Source organism: Muscardinus avellanarius, assembly GCF_963383645.1.
Source record: "Muscardinus avellanarius genome assembly, chromosome: 6".
NCBI classification, from domain to species: Eukaryota; Metazoa; Chordata; class Mammalia; order Rodentia; family Gliridae; genus Muscardinus; species Muscardinus avellanarius.
Window position 1 is genome coordinate 17,678,756 of NC_137791.1, and position 21,143 is coordinate 17,699,898.

The 21,143-nt window shown below is 42.1% G+C and overlaps 1 protein-coding gene across 1 annotated transcript in view; it reads left to right on the forward strand.

The window, feature by feature from the left end:
• Positions 1-19,879, forward strand: part of SMAD1 (SMAD family member 1) — a gene marked incomplete at both ends in the record, with an annotated part of 44,851 nt that extends 24,972 nt beyond the window's left edge. Inside the window, 5 exons of the mRNA XM_080697375.1 lie at positions 767-1,024; positions 3,791-3,907; positions 7,790-8,011; positions 15,807-16,063; positions 19,736-19,879. Of these exons, the coding sequence (XP_080553501.1) occupies positions 767-1,024; positions 3,791-3,907; positions 7,790-8,011; positions 15,807-16,063; positions 19,736-19,879 (998 nt within the window). The remainder of the gene's footprint in view (positions 1-766; positions 1,025-3,790; positions 3,908-7,789; positions 8,012-15,806; positions 16,064-19,735) is intronic.
• Between the last annotated feature and the right edge of the window lie 1,264 nt (positions 19,880-21,143).

Consider the following 21,143-nt stretch of genomic DNA (forward strand, 5'->3'; position numbering starts at 1 on the left):
AAACAGGAGGATCACTGGTTCGAGGCCAGCCTGAGCAGTTTATTGGGGCATCAGTAACTTAATGAGACCCTGCTTCAAAAAAATAAAATAGGCCTGGGGGTGCAGCTCAAGGATAGAATGTCCCTAGGGTCAGTCCCCAGCACTCCATCCCCTGCACACACCCAGTTAAGATCCTTAGAGTAAAGAAGGTCATAAAGCGTAGCTACTAGTAAGGACATAGCATAAATTCTGCCCCACAGAACATGGCATCTGCTTGTAATGAACTGTCTTTCACTGCCCTTGGGAAGTTACATTGCTCACTATGGACTCTGCAACTTTATTTACTGGGCTTCTTTTTGTTTGAAAGCAAGCTAGTATGTCAAAACATTACTGGTGAGTAATTCATTTCTTCCAATAAATATTAACTCTAAAATCTTATCAGTGGGGCTATAAAGTGGAATTGTTGATGGTGACATATATTCTTAATTGTGCTTCAGTTTTAAGTTTTTTAACCTAAAAGAACAGCTTTCACAGGCTTTCCTGGACATTTTGTCGGTGCCGAGGCCCTGGGCGGATGCCATCCTGGTTCTGCGGAGACCACACTTGCTCCGGTGTCCGTCCCTGAGTCTGCGGTGGCCTTGTGTTTGCCTGGCACATCTGAGTTGGCAGCAGGGCAGGGTTCAACTGTGTGTTGCAGACAAACCTGCAAATTGCCTTTCAACTTCAGTGTAGCGTGGTCACAGTTTCCGTCATCCTCACTTTTCTTTCTCTTCTCTCCCTGTTCCAGTTCTTCCTCCGGTGCTGGTCCCAAGACACAGTGAGTACAACCCTCAGCACAGCCTCCTCGCTCAGTTCCGGAACTTGGGGCAGAATGAGCCACACATGCCACTCAACGCCACTTTCCCGGATTCTTTCCAGCAGCCCAACAGCCACCCGTTTCCCCATTCCCCCAACAGCAGTTACCCCAACTCTCCCGGAAGCAGCAGCAGCACCTACCCGCACTCTCCCTCCAGCTCGGACCCCGGAAGCCCCTTCCAGATGCCAGGTAGGGTGGCTTCGGGGATGCCTGCGGTCACAGGGGCCGGCAGCCTGGCGCGAGGGGCCTCTCATGCTGGCCTCTGGCCCTGCGCGCTGGTGCTCTCAGATCCCACTGCAGGGAGGAAGGCGCACAGCTAGGGAAGCAAATGTCTTGCTTTATTTGTGAGGCACAGCTGCTTGCATAAGCCCTATCTCCCCTTGTTTCTTAAAAAGTTCTGAAACATCTGCATCCTTCTGGGAATGGTATAATTGCTGCAATCTTTGTGCTTGATAAAAGAAAGAGAAAAATCTGTGTTACACACACTGCCGTTATGAGAAACAGCCCCGAGTAACATCATTTCAGACAAGGAAAGAGGCCCGCCATCAGTGCAGCCTCCAAAAGATACTTCCTGAGACCCCCCCCTTAATTAAATTCATTTAAATGATGATGTAATCCCAAGAAACATATACTTAACAACAAAGGAATTGCAACAGAAGTACTGGAAACCATCTGCTTGTTTAACTTAGCAAAGACAAAAAGCAATTATTTTCCTTTTTAGACATAACTGATTGTGTAATAGTGATATCAAAATAAACGATTAATTAGGGTCTTTTTAAATTATAGGTTAATAAGCAAGCACCTCAGAAAAAATAAATTAGTACCAAATTTCTTGCCAGTAGACTTTAAGAAAGGGGTACTCTAAACAAAGATATACTTGAAACTTATTAACATTTTTGGAAGGGAAAATGGGCAGGCGTGTTTATTGAGCCACCAGAAGTGTTTCTGAGTAAACTTGAATTGAGCATCATCGTGGGGCCTTCCAAAGCTGGAGTGGGCTGCACAATGGCACCTGTCTACAGTCCCAGCCACCCAGGAGGCTGAGGCAGGAGTGTGAGTTCAAGGCCAGCGAGGCAGCTTAGTGAGACCCTGTCTCAAAATTAAAAGTAAATAAACAGATAAGAAGAAAGGGAGGGAGGGAGGGAGGGAGGGAGGGAGGGAGGGAGGGAGGAAGGAAGGAGCGAGCTCTGTAGCTCAGTGGTAGAGCACCTGGGTTTTTTTTTGTTTGTTTGTTTTAAGAAAAGTGGTTTGTATATTGCTTTCTTTTATTTTTTTAATGTGTTTATTACTCCCTTTTAAGTCTGTTTATTTTGCATTTGCTGTTCACTTTTGATCCAAGTCTGGGATGAATGTGGGAGCTAGATGAGTTTAAAAGTCAAACAAGGTAACACGGGGTGGTTTTTTGTCCACCTGCTCCCTCACAGAGCCTTGGGTTTGGAGGGCTGGTTAGTGGTAAGAAGGTGAAGCATGTGTTCACATGTTGAGGATTCGTGCCTGCACTTAGACTTCGTCCTCGCTGTGAGGGAGTAAGAGAGGCCAGGCAGGGAAGATGGAGAAGGGCAGAGCTTGGGTAGCAGCCCCCGCCAGCAATTAGCTGGTGACTCACTGGATTCGCCGCCATCACTCCTGACTTGAGGAGTCAGCCAGCAGCTTGAGGGAAGAGGCTGAGAAGACATGCAGATGAGGTTCCCTACCCTGCTTGTTAGCAGCAGGATGGAGGAAGCTGCTGTCGGGACTTATGACTCAGCAGCAGAGGCCTGGACGTCCCTGAGCATCCAGAGGATGCCCTGCGCTGTGTGCCACACTTGCCCCGAGTGCCCGGCCACGCCCCCACGCTCCCCGGGGTCCCAGTGTGTCTCATGAGAGCCCAAGAGGAACTTCCTTTCAGACCTCAAAGGACTGTTTGAGAAAAACCACAGTGCCCTTTATTTTCTAGTAAGAAAACAGTAGACTTATATGAGCGTTTGTTGTCAGAAATCATATTGTTTGCCATCTGGCTATCGGTGCTTTTCAGAAGAAATATATTCATAACATCTGAAATAGATTTCAAAATTGAATGTGAAATAAATGATTTATTTTTCATTACTCTGTTATTAGGGGTTTTAAAACTAGTGGTTATTGCCACCACGCTTTTAATCCCAGCATTTGGGAGGCTGAGACAGGAGATTCACGGTTCGAGGATAGTCTCAGCTACTACTTAGTGAGGCCCTTTGCAACTCAATGAGATCCTATTTTAAAATAAAGAATAAAATAGGGCTGGGGGTATAACTCGGAGGCAGAATGCTCCTTGGTTCCATCCCCAGTACTGCAAAAAAAAAAAAAACCTAGTGGTTATTTAGATGAGAAGGTAGTCCCAGCAGATTGCTTAAATCATGGAAAATTAACAGTTTCAATCAGGGCATAGTGAAACTTGACTAGTAAATTTCTAAAAGGCCACAGTTTAATACAAGAGCCCATGTAAGCTACTTTTCTTAATAAATTTTATGTAGTTTTCAGATATTTTCTATTCAGTTGTGTAACTAAAGTGCAGAGGTTTCCTCTGAGCAGACTGTATGAGAGTTTGTTTAACCACCCTTCTGATTGTCTTTAAATGGCATGGTCCTGGCCAGGCAACCAGCTCCTGGACCTGGCATGAAGTGCTTGTCTTCCACTGAAGTAGCACTAAAATATCTGTGGTCTGGGGATGGTAATCATCTTCAGAAACTGAGTCGAGCCCAGTGTTGGTTGCACCCAGGTTTTTGGTGTGCAGGTTAAAATGAAACTTGATCTCTTAAGAGGTGCAGTGCAGGCTGGGCGTAGTGGCACACACGCCTGTACTTTGGGCTCAAAATACAAAAGGGCAGGTGATGCAGGGCAGTGGCAGACCCCCACTGGGTTTAGGCTCCAGTCTTGGAAAGGAAATCAGGACTAAAGAGAATCTGTGATTGAAACAGTCTATGTCTTAAATATTTGCAGCCGATACTCCGCCGCCTGCTTACCTGCCTCCTGAAGACCCCATGGCCCAGGACGGCTCTCAGCCAATGGACACAAACATGATGGCGCCTTCCCTGCCCTCGGAAGTCAGCAGAGGAGGTAACGTGTGTTCCTGCTTAATCCCTTTTCAGAGTCCAGAGTCGGTATGTCCAAGTGTTAGTTTCTTTCACAAATTTTTATTAGTTGATTAGAAAGATAGCTATTTGAGAAAGGCAGCGCACAGGAAGAAGCTAAATGGAAAGAATCCTTGGATCAGGAAGGCCTGAGTGTAATCTGCAGTCACCTGTGGACATTCTCAGCACGTCACAGTATAGAATCGATGATGAGTGTCTCTAAGTGGACAGGGGGCATGACACCAAGTGGAGCTTCCACAGGGGACTTGCGGAGTGGGGAGTTCACACAACCAATCCTTCCAGAAGGTTCTTTTGAGACTAGAATCACCATTCAGGGACCCTGTCTATTTTCCCTTATCCATGCCTCACTGTAAGTGAAACAAACTAGTAGGGCTGCTCCTTTCTCCGTGAATTTGTTTCTTGGTTACCAAAATACATGGAGGCACAGGTTTTTCATCATCTCACCCTGAAGTGCTGGCAGACAGACATGACCATGTCTCTCCCTCGAGTGGAGGGTGGGTCCTTATATAGCTCCATGTTACCAGGTGTGGAGGATGCCATCCTCTTCCAGGTCATCAGTGGCAAGTTGAGGAGGCTTAAACACACAGGAAGCTCAGGCAAGTCACATGGCAGAATCCAGGTCTCTTAATTTATTCTTAGCACTTTTTAAATTAAAATAGGAGACACCTGCCAGGCGTGATGGCACACGCTTGTAATCCCCGTGCTTGGGAGGTGGAAACAGGAGGATCACGCAGGTTTGAAGCCAGCCTTGCTGGCTTAAGAGACCCTGTTTCCAAATTAAAAAATATAAAATAGGTCTGGATGTATAGCCTGGAAGTAGAAGGGTTTCCAGGAACCCCAGTACCACCAAAAAAAATAATAATAATAAAAAAAATAAACACCTCAGATTTTGTCATAGTTCCTTATATTTGTACTTAAAATTTGATGGTGTCTTGCTGGGTGTGGTGGCGCACGCTTGTAATCCCCACGCTTGGGAGGCAAAGACAGGAAGATCGCGCAGGTTCGAAGCCAGCCGTGCTGGTTTAAGAGACCCTGTTTCCAAATAAAAAAATATAAAATATGTCTGGGAGTGTAGCCCTAAGGTAGAAGGGTTCCATCCCCAGTACCACCAAAAAAAAAAAAAATGTGATGGTGCCTTTATGATACTATAATGATAGCTGTGTGCCATTATACATTGTCCAAACCCATAGCATGGAAAACACCAAGAGTGGATCCTAAGGGCTGAGAGGGCTCCGTGGTAGACACTTACCATGCACATGCAAGGCTTGGGATGCCATCCCCAGTGCCCCCCACACACTCCCTAATGCCGGCTCTGGACTTCTGGTAATAGTTCTGTGTCAGTGGTCAGTGTAACAAATGTACCAGCCACTCCAGTGGTGGTATTGATAATGTGAGAGGTGATACCTGGGGATCAGGAAGTAAGTGGGAAATTTCTGCACCTTATGCTTAGTTTCACTGTGAACCCCATGCTGCTCTTTTTTTTTTTTTTTTAAAAAAAGAAAAGTTACTTTAAAAAATTGATATGCTATGCCGGGCGTGATAGCGCACGCTTGTAATCCCCATGCTTGGGAGGCTGAGACTGGAGGATCACACAGGTTTGAAGCCAGCCTCAGGTACTTAGTGAGGCTCTCAGCAACTTATTGAGACCCTGTTTCCAAATAAAATATAAAAAAGGTCTGGGAATATAGCCCTTAGGTAGAAAGCCTCTGGGTTCCACCCCAGTACCACACAAAAAAAAAAAAAAAAAAAAATGATACGCTAAAAGAACCTTTCTTCTTAGATGTGCAGTGTAATAAATAGAGATGTGTAACTCTTTAATTGGTAAAACATTTTTTACATCTTCTTTTTACTGGCTTTGTATTTACAGTTCCTAATCATCTTTAGGACATCCTGTCAAATATATATGATAAGCCAACAGATGAAGGCTCTGGATGGGAAGAATCACTACTATCTCACACGATTTGGGAGTTTGTGTTTGGGAAGCTAAATAGAGAGTAGCATGTGGACCTGTGACCATTGTGGGTACATCCAAAATGTTGATTTGGGGAAACAGACATAGCTTTACGATCGTTCCCTTCAAGTAGCTTCAAATCTTTTCCCCATTAATCAGTTAATATCTTCTTAAGGAAGGGGTGTTGGCCTTTTTCTTCCTTTTGTTGGGGTTTTTCCTAGAGTAGGGGTCAGCTGACCATAGCCCACAGCATAATTAGTGGCTTGGTTTTATAAATAAAGCTTTATTGAGACACAGGTATGTCATTTCTGTGGCTGCTTTTACATTACAAGGGCAGAATGAAATACTTGTGGTAAAAAAAGCATTTTGGCATTTATAGAAAAAAAAATCAGTCTCCCACCTAGTATTTTGAATAACCCTGAAGCTGATAAAAGACTTGATGCCGCAGCTGCCTTTGAGACTGAGCACTCGTAAATCACTAAAATTTTATTCTTTGAAATACAATAAATTGACAGGTGAGTTGCTTAGTAAACGGAGCATAGCGAATGTTTTTAGCTGACCTGCTTAAGTTTAGAAAGGATCTAATGTGTGGGTTTTTAATGATCCTTTTCCTTGTTATTGTTGTATTTAACCCAAGTCTAAAGTAAAGTGCATTTTAATATTTGTAGAAGCTGATGTTAAGAACACGGAGGTTCTTCTATTACTGCCTGTGCCTCTGATGTAGATTTTCAATTTTTTATGATTGTACACCCAAGACTTCATAAAACCTCAGATCATTATTTATTGGTATGCTGGAAATACTACAGCTTGTATTCCTGGAATCTCTTACGCAGTTGTACAAGAGGTTTTACTACAGAGGGAACTTATCTTGAAAACCTTTTAGTTGCAAGTGTTTAGAAGCATGTTCTGTTTGGGAGCTTGTTAGTCTTAAGAGATTTGAATTAACAAGCTGCATCCTGTCAGTAAAGTTGGGTAATTTCCATTGTTGGCCCATTCTGGGAATGGAGAGACAAAACACACCTGCTCTGCATGACTTAAAGCAAATATAAGGAAGTTAGCGTGAAATCTGGATGAGAGAGATATGATTCATTTTGTAAGAATGGCCAGCTGGCAAGATTTCTTCCTGCATTTGAGAACCGGAGCAAAACGGGGGCTGGGATCATTATTGGCCACTTAATGTGAAGTGAAGGAACTTCTTATCAATCACTAAAAAACTGATTTTCAGTGCTTTCGAAAGAGCAGAGGTGTCCCAAGGCTTCGCCAAAAGCAGTTCCTTTTTTTTGTTGGTGGTACTGGGGTTCCTGGAAGCCCTTCTACCTCTGGGCTACACTCCCAGACCTATTTTTTAAATTTTTATTTGGCAACAGGGTATCCTAAGCCAGCGCGCACGGCTGGCTTCGAACCTGCGCGATCCTCCTGTCTCTTGCCTCCCAAGCGCGGGGATTACAAGCGTGCGCCACCACGCCCGGCAGCAGTTCCTTTTCACGTGGCCGCCGGCCTGTCCCGGCCTCCCTTGTTCCTCCTCCTCCTCTGTGTTCTCGCTGGGGCTTGTTGCAGTTTTTTAGATGGCCAGCCAGGGTCTGCAGCAGAGGCGGCTCCCATTTCTGCATATTAAGGAGCAAGTAGTATGTTAGTATTCAGCCAGGGCCGTTGCTAGGCTTGCTTAGAGGGCGTTTTTGTTTTCTGATAGTAATTGGAGAAGATTACCTTCCAATTAAAGGGGAATGTCACACTTAGTAAGTACCTGCTTTAGATAGCATAGAAAACCTGTACGCGTTTTAAGCGCCATCACGCTTCTGTCTTCATTCCATGATCCTGAGCCAGTTTGACACCACATTTTCCGTGCTGAGAGCTCGAGGCACAAACTTTGGTTGATAGAACCTCTTCTTTTTTCAGATGTCCAGGCAGTGGCTTATGAGGAACCAAAACACTGGTGCTCTATTGTCTACTATGAGCTCAACAATCGCGTGGGTGAAGCATTCCACGCCTCCTCCACAAGCGTGTTGGTGGATGGTTTCACCGACCCGTCCAACAACAAGAACCGCTTCTGCCTCGGGCTGCTCTCCAATGTGAACCGGAATTCCACCATCGAAAACACCAGGCGGCACATTGGAAAAGGTGAGTCTTCACTGTGACCTCTTGCAAATGCTTATCTCACCTGTCCCTGTCCTTCACTCCCGTGGAGTACCAGGTCAGCAAGCACCAGGTGATTTCAGTTGCCGAAGTTTAGAAATATTTGCAGTTTATATTATCTGGAAATTCTCCCAATCAGTGATTTTTGTGGTCTCACAAAAGTAGCTGAAATAATGATTTACTATTTGGGGGTACTATTCTAGCTCTGCTTTGCTATAGAATAAAATTCTTCCAATCATTGATTTTTGTGGTCTCACAAAATTAGCTGAAATTGTGATTTACTATTTGGGGGTACTATTCTAGCTCTGCTTTGCTATAGAATAAAATTCTTTTTAATGAAGACTTAGTTATTTAGTAGTGGTGTGGGTGAGGCAGTTCTTGAAATGTGTTAAGCAAATGACTAAACATGTGGATAATGTCAGGAACCTGGGTTTGCACTGTGAAATAGACCTACATACAAATTTAAAGGAAAATAGAGAAACACTGTGGAGGTAGACAGGAGGATCCCAGGTTCAAGGCCAGCCTCAGCAACTTAGACCCTGTTTCAAAATAAAAAATAAAATAGGGTTGAGGGTGTAGCTCAGATGTAACATGCCCCTGGATGCAATCCTTAGGAGCACAAATAAAATAAGAAAAGAAAGAAACAAAGGCACCCAGTAGCAGCAAGCACATCACATGCCCCAATTCCAGCCTCTAATGCCATCTTCTACAAAGAGGAACCAGGGCGCCATTGAGGAGTGGCAGGCTCTGAGGCAGGGACACAATTAGCTCAAACACTTCTGGTTGTGGCAGAAGTAGAGAAATGTTGTGTAAATGAGGGGCACAAGCAGGAGTCAACTTGGGGGGCTTGCAGTGCTCAACTCAGATGGGTTTCAGCACAAAACAGTTGTCCTTTGGTACCTGTAGGGCGTTTGTTCCACGACCCCTGAGGGTTCCAAAATCTGTGGATACTGGGTTCTCTTATATAAAATATAATGTCTACTTTTAACCTATATATAGCCTCCAGTATACTTTAAACCATCTTTTGATTACTTATAACTAAAGCAGTATAAATGCTGTGTGAGTAGTTGTTGAGGGGATCCTGGCAAGGAAGAAGTCTTTACCTGTTCAGAACAGACATAGGTTTTTTAATTTTCAATCTCTGGATGGCTAAGTCTATGGATTCAGAACCTACAGATACCTTAGAGCAAATTAAGTACAAAAATAAATTTTAGCCCATTCAAAAACAATACTCTTCATACGTCCATACCCAATACCATGTAGATGAATAAGTGAATTTGGAAGGCTGATTGGTGGATGTAGAGTACGTGCTAGAATTTGAGACCATTGTGCAACCATCACATCAAGGATCAGGCAAGAATCATCAGTAAATGCTAAATTTTTCTTTTTTTTTTTTTCGGGTCTGGGGATGGAACCCAGAGGCATTTGACTCCTGAGCTACACCCCCTGCCCAATTTTTTATTCTTTATTTTGAAACCGGGTCTCACTGATTTGCAGAGGGCCTCACTAAGTAGCTGAGGCTGTCCACGAATCGTGTTCCTCCGGTCTCAGCCTCCCAAATGCTGGGATTACAAGTGTGCACCACCACGCCTAGCTTTGAATGTTAAATTTGAAGATAATTTTTTATGAGAATAGCGATATTTGCCCACCAACTACCTATTAGGCATTAAGGAGACTGGAAAGTGGTAATTACACAGTGGAGAAAGTATATAATTTGTATTTGCGGTTATATAGTTGATCTCACATCTTGACTGGGGGATCACAATTGTACCCGCAGTGGTGGACAGACAGTATCATGGACTCCAGGTGAGGCGCCTGACATGGCTGTGACATCACTGTGTGACTCCTGGCCAAGAGCACACCTGGAGCCCAATCCTGAGCAAGTGCCAGACCCCACGGAAGAACTTTATTTAAAAGAGTGAGGACCCACTGTATTCTTCCAGACTATATCTCAAAAGACAAAGAAGGGTGTAGAAATGTTCCAAATTAAAAGAAGTTAAAGAGATATGACACCTGTTTATTTATTTTTTTATTTTTTATTTTTATTTTTTGTGGGTCTGGGGATGGAACCCAGGGGCATTCAACCTCCGATCTACACCCCCTGCCCTATTTTTTTTTTTTTTAAACCGGGTCTCACTGAGTTGCAGAGGGCCTCACTTAGTAGCTGAGGCTGTCTGCGAACCTCGATCCTCCGGTCTCAGCCTCCCAAATGCTGGGATTACACGCGTGCGCCACCACGCCTGGCTATGACACCTGTTTATAACATCTGACTGTGGATGTGATCCTGTCACTGGACAGGAGGCTATACTGGATTGTGAATTGTGGACAGAAGTATAATACCAATGTTAAATTTACTGGCATTGCTAACTGTGCCATTGCTGTGTAAGAAGCTATCTTATGTTTCTTAGCAAATACACACTTGAGTTCTTAGGGGCAAAGGGTCATGGTGAAACAGCTTAGGGAGAAATTGTGTGTGTGTGTGTGTGTGTGTGTGTGTACACTGTCCATCTCTCTCTCAAACAACTGTGTCAAAATATGTATGGACGCATGCTGGGATGGGGGAGTGAGGATGACGGAGCCGGTGGAATGAGTGGTCACAGCAGGTGAATCTGAGTCATGCCTCGTCGGTGTCCTTTGTTCTGTTTTTCTTTGTTCTATTTCAGACTTGCCTATAAGTTTGAAATTATTTCCAGAGTAAAATAATTTTTAATGACCTGTCAAATTTAAAATAATGGACCAGACAAAAAGGTCATTCAGTAGGTGTTCAGAAGGCCTTCAAGAGCCAGGCGTGGTGGTACACACCTCTAATCCCAGTACTTGGGAGGCTGAGACAGAAGGGCCAGAGATTTGAGGACAGCCTCAGCAACATAGCAAGAATCTCAGCAACCTAGCAAGACCATTTCTAAACAAATAATAATATAAGGGCGGGGGTATAGCTTGGGAATAGAATGCCCCTGGGATCAATCCACAGTAGTACAAAATAAATAAATACCCTTGAAGATAAACTTTTAACATTTAATTGGGGGACAACAGTTCTCATAACAGGAATTGATAGGTATCTCCTTAATGTAATTAAAGAGGAAAAAATTAAATATGCTTAATGATGAACTGCTAGAAATTAGGTTTGTAACATATACAATTTTTTCTATGATCTGTAAATCCCTAAAATGATATATAAACACAGATCTGCATTTGGAATGGAAGGACTTATTTTTCATTAAGTTCTAAGGGACTATTCCCCCAAAGTAATAAAAAGCCCTTATATAATTTCCTTTTCAAAAATTAGGAAGAAAATAAGGTTTCTGGGAATGCCATTACTTAACATTGCTCCCGATGCCCTGAGTACTCAGTGGTTGGAAGTAAGCCAAGATGATTATTATTTGCAGATGATATGATTGATTAATAATATTCATGAGGTAAATTGTTGAAGTGAAATTAGTGGGCCCAAAGCTCTAGATTTATTTTGCCAAATCACTTTCCAGAAGCTTTTATTAATTCACACTTCCACAGAAGTCTGTGGGTATCTTTTCCTTTCACAAATGGCCCGTGTTGTGGAGGAGCCCTGTGTCTATCAAGTGGTTCTGTTTCTGGAGAAGCTCCAGGGAGTCTAGTATTTTCCAAATTATGTCAGTTTCCCTTAATTTGGCAATAGCCGGTTAGAAAATATAAGGGAGGGGAAATTCTTATTCGCAGTAGCAACAGAAAACCTAAATTCCTTGGAAATAATCTGAGCCTATAAAGTATAAGAATTATATAAAGAAAATAAATTTTACTGAGAAAAAAATTTTCAATGAATAGACAGTGTATATCTTTAAAAGGAAAGCTTAATATGGTAAAAGCATTTTAGGTATTCTAACTTGCAGATTAAAGCAAATTAAACTATACTGTAAGGATTTTTGGAAGTTGGATAATGTATTCTGAATATAAACTGGAGAATAGCTAAAATGTTTTAATAGATGAGTAAAAAGGAATTCTTGACATTAGGGCTAATAAAATGTTATAAAACTACAAATAAATCAATGTGTAGACAAAACAGGAGAATAAATTAAATTGAGATTGTACCGTATTTAAAAATTTAAAGTTGCGGGATGTGGTGGTGCCCAGCTATAGTCCCAGTACTGTCGAAGGATCGCACACTCAAAACCAACCTCGGCAACCTATGGAGACCCTGTTTCAAACAAAAGATAAAAAGGGCTGGGAGTGTAGCTCAGAGGTAGAATATTCCTAGGTATAATCCCCAGTACCACAAAACCAAAACGAACTACAACCAGAAAAACTCTTAAGATTGTTAAATGAAGCATAGCAAATCAGTAGAGTCTTCTAATGGTTTTACAGTAGTAAAATTAGCTTTGGGGGCGTTTGAGGGGAAATCCTGACCTCATACCACATATGTGAATGTATTAATATATTTTATCTAATTTATTTATTTATTTATGTATTTATTTATTTATGGTGGTACTGGGGGTCCTGGAAACCCTTCTACCTCCGGGCTGCACTCCCAGACCTATTTTATATTTTTTAATTTGGAAACAGAGTTTCTTAAGTCAGCAAGGCTGGCTTCGAACCTGCGTGATCCTATCTCCGCCTCCTAAGCGCGGGGATTACAAGCGTGTACCACCACGCCTGGCAATAAATATATTTTAAAAGTCAAACAATTAAAAAGCTAGAAGGAACCAGGCATGGTGGTACATGCCTATAATTGCTATATTTGGGAAGCTGAGACAGGAGGATTGCGGGTTCAAGGACAGCCTCAGTTAATCTGGAATAAGAGCCTGGTGTGGTAGCGCAGGCTTGTAATCCCAGCATTTGGGAGGCTGAGACTGGAGGATCAGGGTTCATGGATAGCCTCAGCTACCTAGTGAGGTCCTCCACAACTTAGTGAGACCCTGTTTCAAAATAAAGAATAATAATAAAAGAAAAATAGGGCAAGAGTGTAGCTCAGATATCGAATGCCCCTGGGTTTCATCTCAAGACCTACATTAAATAAATAAATAAGGCTGGGGGATGTAGCTGGGAGGTAGAATCCCATGAGCCACTTAAAAAAAAAAAGGGGTGATTTCGTTCGAAGTACCCTTTTTTAAAAAAAAGCTAGAAGGAAATATATTTGATCTGAGACATAATTTTCTAAGCAAAGCAACAAAAGTCATAAGAAATTGAATTAAAGGATTTCAAACTTCACATGTTAAAAAATATATCATGAACCAGTTTGGAAGACAGAGGACCTGCTGGGTGCAGTGGCACACTCCTGTAATACCAGTACGTGGGAGGCAGAGACAGGCAGATCGCAGGTTTGAGGTCAGGCTCAACCTCAGCAACTTAGCCAGGCACTCAGTAACTTAGTGAGACCCTCTTTACTGTTTTTTCTTTATTTGTGGTGCTGGGGATTGGACCCAGAGCCTTGCACATATGAGACAAGCACTCTACCACTGAACTACATCCCCAGCCCAATGTGAGATCCTCTTTAAAAATGAAAAATAAATGGGGCGGGGGTCTAGGTCAGAGCAGAACTCACCCACTCTCTCCACCCTTAACAGAAAAATAAGAAAGTGTATCCTACCTCTCTGCACAGCTCATAACAATACTAGAGCTGCAATAAGATCAGTAGGTAAGATACACGGAGAGAATTCACGGTGAAAGGCAGGTGAACAGTAGACTGGGCGAGCATATCTGGCCTTGCTTGCAAATTAATTATTCTTTAAGTACAAAATAGGTAAGTTCTGCTTCTGTTTGAGCTCAGATGCAGTACTGGCCGATGGCGCGTCAGGGCAGGTGAGGAAGGCCCTCTGCGAGCTGCTGCTGGTGCAGATGTAAATGGACACAAGCATTCTGGAAGGTCATGTGGCAGAGTGAGCCCAGAAGCCTTCGATCAGTGGTTTAACTTCCAGGAATCTCTCCGAGAGCTGTTATTGACATTACCCAGAGACATTTATCATTGTCACAACAGCAGAAAACAAGTATCAACACAATGCTCCCCTGATGGGAGAATTGTTAAATAAATGCTTACATCCATAGAATCAGGCCGATGTTTAAGTATTTGCTGAAAAATTGTAATGGTACACAAAGCTGAATACAGTATTTTAAACTTAACTATTACCTTCTTATAAAGAAGTGATTTTCTACTTGACATTTTTATTTAATTCTAAGTTTTAAAAATGAAAATGAAAACTCATTATTATTATCATGGGTAAAAGTCTAAGTGGTTTTCTCTACATCAGACCACAATATGTGTTTCTGGCTCTGCAGCTACTTAGTTGTTATAGAAGTCTTGGCCCTTAGGTGTGTATAAACACAACACGTCCTATTTCAGGTAAGACTGTCCTTTGACATTGACTGGGCCATGCAGTTACCCGCAGGAGGGATCGTTTAAATTCACAGGAGATGTGACTGTTTGCTGGGGGGCGATCTAATCTCCTTTCCTGGTGTGGGGCTTTGCTAGAGGGTTGTTGCCCCTTTTTCTTCTTTTAAAAAGCTGGGTGAGGGCGGGTGTGGTGGCGCACACTTGTAATCCCCGCATTTGGGAGGCCGAGACAGGAGGATCGCACAGGTTCCAAGCCAGCCTCAGCTACTTAGTGAGGCTCTCAGCAACTTGAAAACTTACTGTTTTCAAGTAAAGTATAAAATAGGTCTGGGAGTATAGCCCAGAGGTAGAAAGCCCCTGGGTTCCACCCCCAGTACCTAAATAAATAAATAAATAAATAAATAGGGCTGGGGGTGTAGCTCAGAAGTAGAATGCCTCTGGGTTCCATCTTCAGTACAGGGGAAATAAAAAAAAGCCAGGTGAGACCAGTTGCATTCCCTCGGGGCACTCGGGGCTCCAGAGAAGTGTGCTGCAGGTACAGTTTGGGGGACTCTCCTTTCACCGGTGTGACTTTTTTTCTTTTTTTCTTTTTTGTGGTACTGGGGTTCCTGGAAGCCCTTCTACCTCCGGGTTACACTCCCAGGCCTATTTTTATATTTTTATTTGGAAACAGGGTCTCTTAAGCCAGCACGGCTGGCTTCGAACCTGCGCGATCCTCCTGTCTCTGCCTCCCAAGCACAGGGATTACAAGAGTGCGCCACCACGCCTGCCTTTTTCTTGTTTTAAATTTGTTCTTACAGCTTTCAGCAGTACTTCCCTCACCGCAGGTTTTCTAATTCTTCTGCTTTTCTTGGTCTCTTCATTCTAAAATTTTCCAGTTTAGCTGCAGAGTAAATGCAAGAGACTCTGTCCAATACTGCAGTAAAGCCCAGATTTTATTGTAGAGTATTTTTAGAGTGAGATGCATGTCCAGCCATGGCCAGATAAGTAGTAAGCACTTATCAGAATGAGATTGTTACGCTTTGTTATTATTGTCAAGAGACTTGGTCTACTATTTCCTGTAAACCTCCTAGACATGCTTTCTGACACGTGGATATTGTATTAACTAATAGAATTAACTAAGATTTTATCCATTCTGCTGTGCTTAGAGATTATCTGTCTAACTAGCCGAAGTTTAAATCCATTTCAATGTATATTTATACTTTGAAGCTGCACAGTTGCCTTTCAGCTGTAAGAAATGATGGGCATGGTGGTGCACACTTGTAATCCCAGTACTTTGGAGGCTGAGACAGAAGGATCGCAGGTTGAGGCCAGCCTCAGCAGCTTAGGAAAACTCTCAGCAACCCAGCGGGACCCTGTTTCAAAAAAAAAAAACAATAGGGCCAGAAGTGTAGCTCAGGCAGAATGAATGCCCCTGGGTTCAGTCTCCAGTGCCCCTCCCGCAGTGTGGTGGTCACTAAGTGAAGTGCTTGTCTCTGACAGGGGTCCATCTCTACTACGTCGGAGGGGAGGTGTATGCCGAGTGCCTCAGCGACAGCAGCATCTTCGTGCAGAGCCGGAACTGCAACTACCACCACGGCTTCCACCCCACCACCGTCTGCAAGATCCCCAGTGGCTGCAGTTTGAAAATTTTCAACAACCAGGAATTTGCTCAGTTATTGGCACAGTCTGTGAACCATGGCTTTGAGACTGTCTACGAGCTCACAAAAATGTGTACCATCCGCATGAGCTTTGTGAAGGTGAGCTGCTCCAGCTGCTCGGCTCGGCTTCACACATTTCTCGGGCTTTCCCGCAGCACACGAACCTGGGACCTCCTGATGGGAGCCTAGGTCCGAGATCCATTATCGAGGGATTTTAAACTAACAAGGAGTCATTGACACAAACTTTATTGGGGTGTAGGAGTGCAAAGGTCCTAATTCTCAGTAGCCTTTTTCTTATTCAGATAACACGGATTTAGCTACCACTAGAACATGTTTTTAACATATAGCTTAAATATATGGTTGTCTTATGAGATCAGTTGGATAAATACATCTTCCTTTGTTTCATTCTTTGTTTTTAGTGCTTTCGGGATAGTGATGCTTGTTGCCCAATGATAAAACATGTGACCTTTTTGTAAAAAAAAAAGTTTATCACTCTACAAATTATTTTTCACTGGTCAGTTTTTTTGTTGTTGGTTTTAAGTGGTTCTAGTAAATCTTTTGCTTTTCATATAATTCAAAAGTTAATAAGGCCTTTGTCCAAAGATAAATAGATGCCTTAGCTATGAAAAGTGTAAGGTGTTGTGGTGGTGTATGCCTGTAAATCCCAGTACTTGGGAGGCTGAACAAGGAGCCTCAGCAACAATACAGTAAAACAATCAAAATAAAAAGGGCTGGGGGTAAGCTCAGAGGTAAAATGTCCCTGGGTCAATCCCCAGTACCACCAAAAAAAAAAAAAGTCTAAGATTGGAGGAGAGAGAAGGTTAAATAATAATTGACTTTGATGTCTCTTCTGCTCTGAGAAATGAGCTTTGAGATGCCATTGAGATTGAAATTTGTAAAAAGTCTTAGATTTCTGATGAGGTTTCATAAGTCAGTGAGTTATCCTAGAAACAGAACTGCTCGTCTCTCAGTTCTCAGGTAAATCTTCCTCCGGTGTTACTCAGAAACAAAACTAATTATACACTTGGGTGAGGCAGTGGCCTTTCATGTCCTCTCTTCAGAAGCTCACCTAGCTTGTTGTCAAACCTGTTTTGTAATGTACTTATTACTGAGGATAATTTTGGAACCTTACTTTGTTAATCATCTTTTAGATCAAAGATAGCTTTCCCTGAATACCATTTTTTCATTTTTGTTTTGTTTTTGGTGCTGGAGATTGAACCTAGGGGCATTCTACCTCTGAGTTATACCCTCAGACCTAGTTTATTTTTTATTTTTGAAACAGGGTCTCCCTAAGTTAAGAGTCTTACTACTTGCTGAGGCTGTCCTCGACCTGCAATCCTCCTGTCTCAGCCTCCTAAGTACTAGGATTACAGGTGTGCGCCATTGTGACCGGCCCATTTTTTTCCCCCTACTTTGAATCATCTTAGATTTTCAGAATATTCTCTTACAGTTTTTTTCTCAAAATATAATTGAACTGTTCTTTGCAGCTGAGTATGATACCTCTTCAGTATTAAAAGATGTTTTTGTCTTTTATTCCTTACAAAGATTGCCTCTATGCAGTGCACATATGAGACTATAAAGACCTTTCATTGACTTTTAACCTTCATTGTTTAAATTTGACCTAGCATTTAGGCTCAGGTGATTTTTAGAGTGTGGACAGTGACTTGGCAGAGGTGTTTTTTGTTTGTTTTCATTGGTTTAGAGGAAGGAACAGCTCTTGAGTAAGGAGATGTAGGTTCTTGTTGCAGCTGCTGTTTTAAACTGTGGTTAAGGTGTAAGGACTCCTCTTTGGGCCTCCTATTCGTCGTCTGTAAGATGGGATGCATGGGGTCAGAACTGTGTGGACCATTCCTACGGTCCGTTGGTGCGTCTGTTGTTACTAAAGAACCACGCTGGAAGAATCTAGGACTCCACTGCTCCAATTAGCTTTCTCTCAAATTCATATCTTTTTTATTACCCAGTCAATTTTAACTACTTCACTTTTGTACAGTTCTCATAATTTATTTTTGCACAAGTAAAAACAACCTTATAGTAATAGAAAGTATTTATAATGCAAAGCTATGCATTCAAAATTTATTAATTTCATTCAGCCAATATTTTAGCTTGTTCCAGAGAAGTAATACAGAGATGAGGAAGTAACTGGGCGTAGTGTGGCATACCTGTAATGCCAGTCCTTGGGAGGCTGAGAGGGGAGGATTGCAGGTTTGCCAGCCAGCCTCAGCTACTTAGGTCCTCTGTAACTTAGTGAGGCCCTGTTTCCAAATAAAAAAATAAAATAGGGCTGGGGGTCATGTAGCTCTGAGGTAGAATACCCCTGGGTTCCATCCCTGGTCCTACAAAGATGAGAAAGCACCCAAAGTCTCTAGCTTCAAGTTGCTTAAGGCCTTGTGGATGTAATTAATGTCATACATGTCATGTCATACACACTAGCACGGAAGGTTTATAAGATGTAATGGACAGAGCTGGGAAGCTGGTTTAGAGAGTGGAGTATCAGTAAATCTTACTAACAACTCTTGCTGACATTGTAAGGGATTATCATACATTGCTAACAAAAGAAATTGTAGTTTTACAACATTGTTTCTTATTATTGTCAGGACAACATACTTTAAAGCCTTTTCCTACCCGGGACCTTGGAGAAATGATAAGGAACGTTAATATTATTAACATTAATAGCCAACCTTGAACTGTTTTTAAGATGATCATTTTATGTCATTAATATAAAACATATATTTTATAAATTAACTTCACCTTAAACTCTCCCATGACTGGAAAATACCAATCGGTTCAGTTGAACAATTATTTACGGAGCTTCTGCTCTGTGAAGTGACTACTGGATATCACAGGTCAGAGATAGAGCTCTGCCTGCTGTGGTCGTACTGTGTAATGGAGACAGACCTACACATTAAGTTTAGTAGTTTACTGATACAGGCACAAATGCACGGACTTCCACACACATGCAAATAGAGTTCATATATCAACACGTAACACTTACATTTAGAGGTTTTTCTTTAGGCCGCGGGAGCAGGTAGGTAGCATAGATCCATAGAACCCCACCTTCTCTGATATTCCTCATGAAACAAGTACTAATCAGAACTCTCCGTCCTGTTGTTCACCCACACTGATATGTTTCAGTCTCTGCAGTAGCAAAATTACCTCTCTTTCCTGGCGACTTTCTCCCATGACCTTTAGTGTCCTAATTCAGGAATTCCAAGATGCCTGGCAGGCCCTTTCTGCAGGTGGATGTTGGGATCTGTTGATTCAAGGCAAGGCCGATGTGTTAGTTACAGCGTTGAGGAAACATATGCACCCCTGCACTTTTGCTTAGAGATTGAAGAATCAAGATCTGTGTTGGTGAGAGGGCCTAGAGTGGCCGAATAAGAAAGAAACAGAATGTCAGTCTATCTGATGTAAGCCTTTCCCTTTTTTTATTGATATGTCAGAATTAAATAATAGTTAATGTTATTGTCAGAAAGGAATGGGAAATGAATATGGAAGCTTATAAGTGTCTTTATGAAAACAACTTTTAGTGTATTTAAAACGTTCATTCCCAAGACCAGTAATTCCTAGTCTGGAACCCACGGTAGACTCGAGGTGACCAGCACCCGCCCCTGCCCGCTGCCGGCCAAGTTACACATGCACTTGTTAACGCACGTGTGCATTTTTCCTGTGGGAACGGTCCACTCCTCTAGTCAAGTCTCTGATGAGGTGAACTCTTTACTTGCTAAGTTGAACCATGAGTAAACAAATGACCCCTGACATGTCTTTTTCCAGGGCTGGGGAGCAGAATACCACCGCCAGGATGTTACGAGCACCCCCTGCTGGATTGAGATACACCTGCACGGCCCCCTCCAGTGGCTGGATAAAGTTCTTACCCAGATGGGTTCGCCTCATAACCCGATTTCATCAGTGTCTTAAATGGCCTCAGGCTTCTGCCTCTTGAACACTCTTGAGCCTTGCATGTACTTGAAGGGTGGATGAGTCAGACACTGTGGCGCGCTGACAAAGGAGCCTTGATAATACTTGACCTCTGTGACCAACTGTTGGATTCAGAAATCAGAAACCCTTGGTAGCATACTGTTGGTATCAAGAACCTGTTTAGTTTACATTGTAACATTCTCTTGTAAAGCCAACTAAGATGCAGACTCTTAGCAGGACTTCGTGTACAGTTAAAGGAGAGACGGCCAAGCCTGGGACAAACTGTCTTCGTAGAAAAAAGGTCCTGAGAGATTCTTTTCTGTTTGGCACTTTAAGGTCATCGTTTGGCAGAAGTTTAGCATCAGTAGTCTTTCTGGAGTGTGTTTTTATCAGGTTTAGAGCCCATGTTGAATATTTTTTTCATGGGTTTTCATAATATTTTAAAACTATGTTTAGTGATGGTTTTTGTTTATTTGTTTTTTAAGTAAAGATTAATCTTTATGCTATACATAGTAATCTTTCTAAAATTGTATGCTGACCATACTGCTGTCAGAATAATGTTACGTATATGCTCTTTGCTAAATATGTATGTACAGAATATTTGAAAGTTAAGAATTGATTAGGCTAGTGAATTTTAGGAGTATTTGAGGGGGGTGGGGGAAAAGGGAAATGATAACTGTAAATGTAGAATATGCTATAAAAATTCGGTTTGTTGCCTTAAACAAGCTAATGTCTGAATTTTGCTGTGTTTTCAATTTTTTAGAGATTCTTAATCCTACTTTTTTTTTTTTTTTTTGGCATTCTTCTATCCCATCTCTTTTCCAAAAAGCAGTTCTGCAGCGGGTTAACTCCTGTCACTGTTGAGAGCAGGTGAAACTCCCTGCTCTTCTGAATTGAACTGCCTGTGTGGTTCAATTCCAACCGTACAGTGCTTAGGTTTAATAAGTGGTTTTTATGGCGTTTACAGTACAGAAATAGGCTTTAATTTTCAAGTGAATTGTTTGCCAAACCTAAAAACTCGGTTAAAAATTTGGAGGATTTAAACAATATCCCTATTTAAATCCACTTCAAGCTTTTTAAATTTTTTTGTACTGTTTGGTTTTATTTTTCTTCTGTTAATCTTTTATATTCACTTACACTCTCATACATTGAGTACTTTTGTTCCAAAACTAGTGGGTTTTCTCTACTGGAAATTTTAAATAAATCTGTCATTATTGCTTACTTTGATTAAAAAAAAGTGTCGTTTCTTTTCTTTACATGTTAG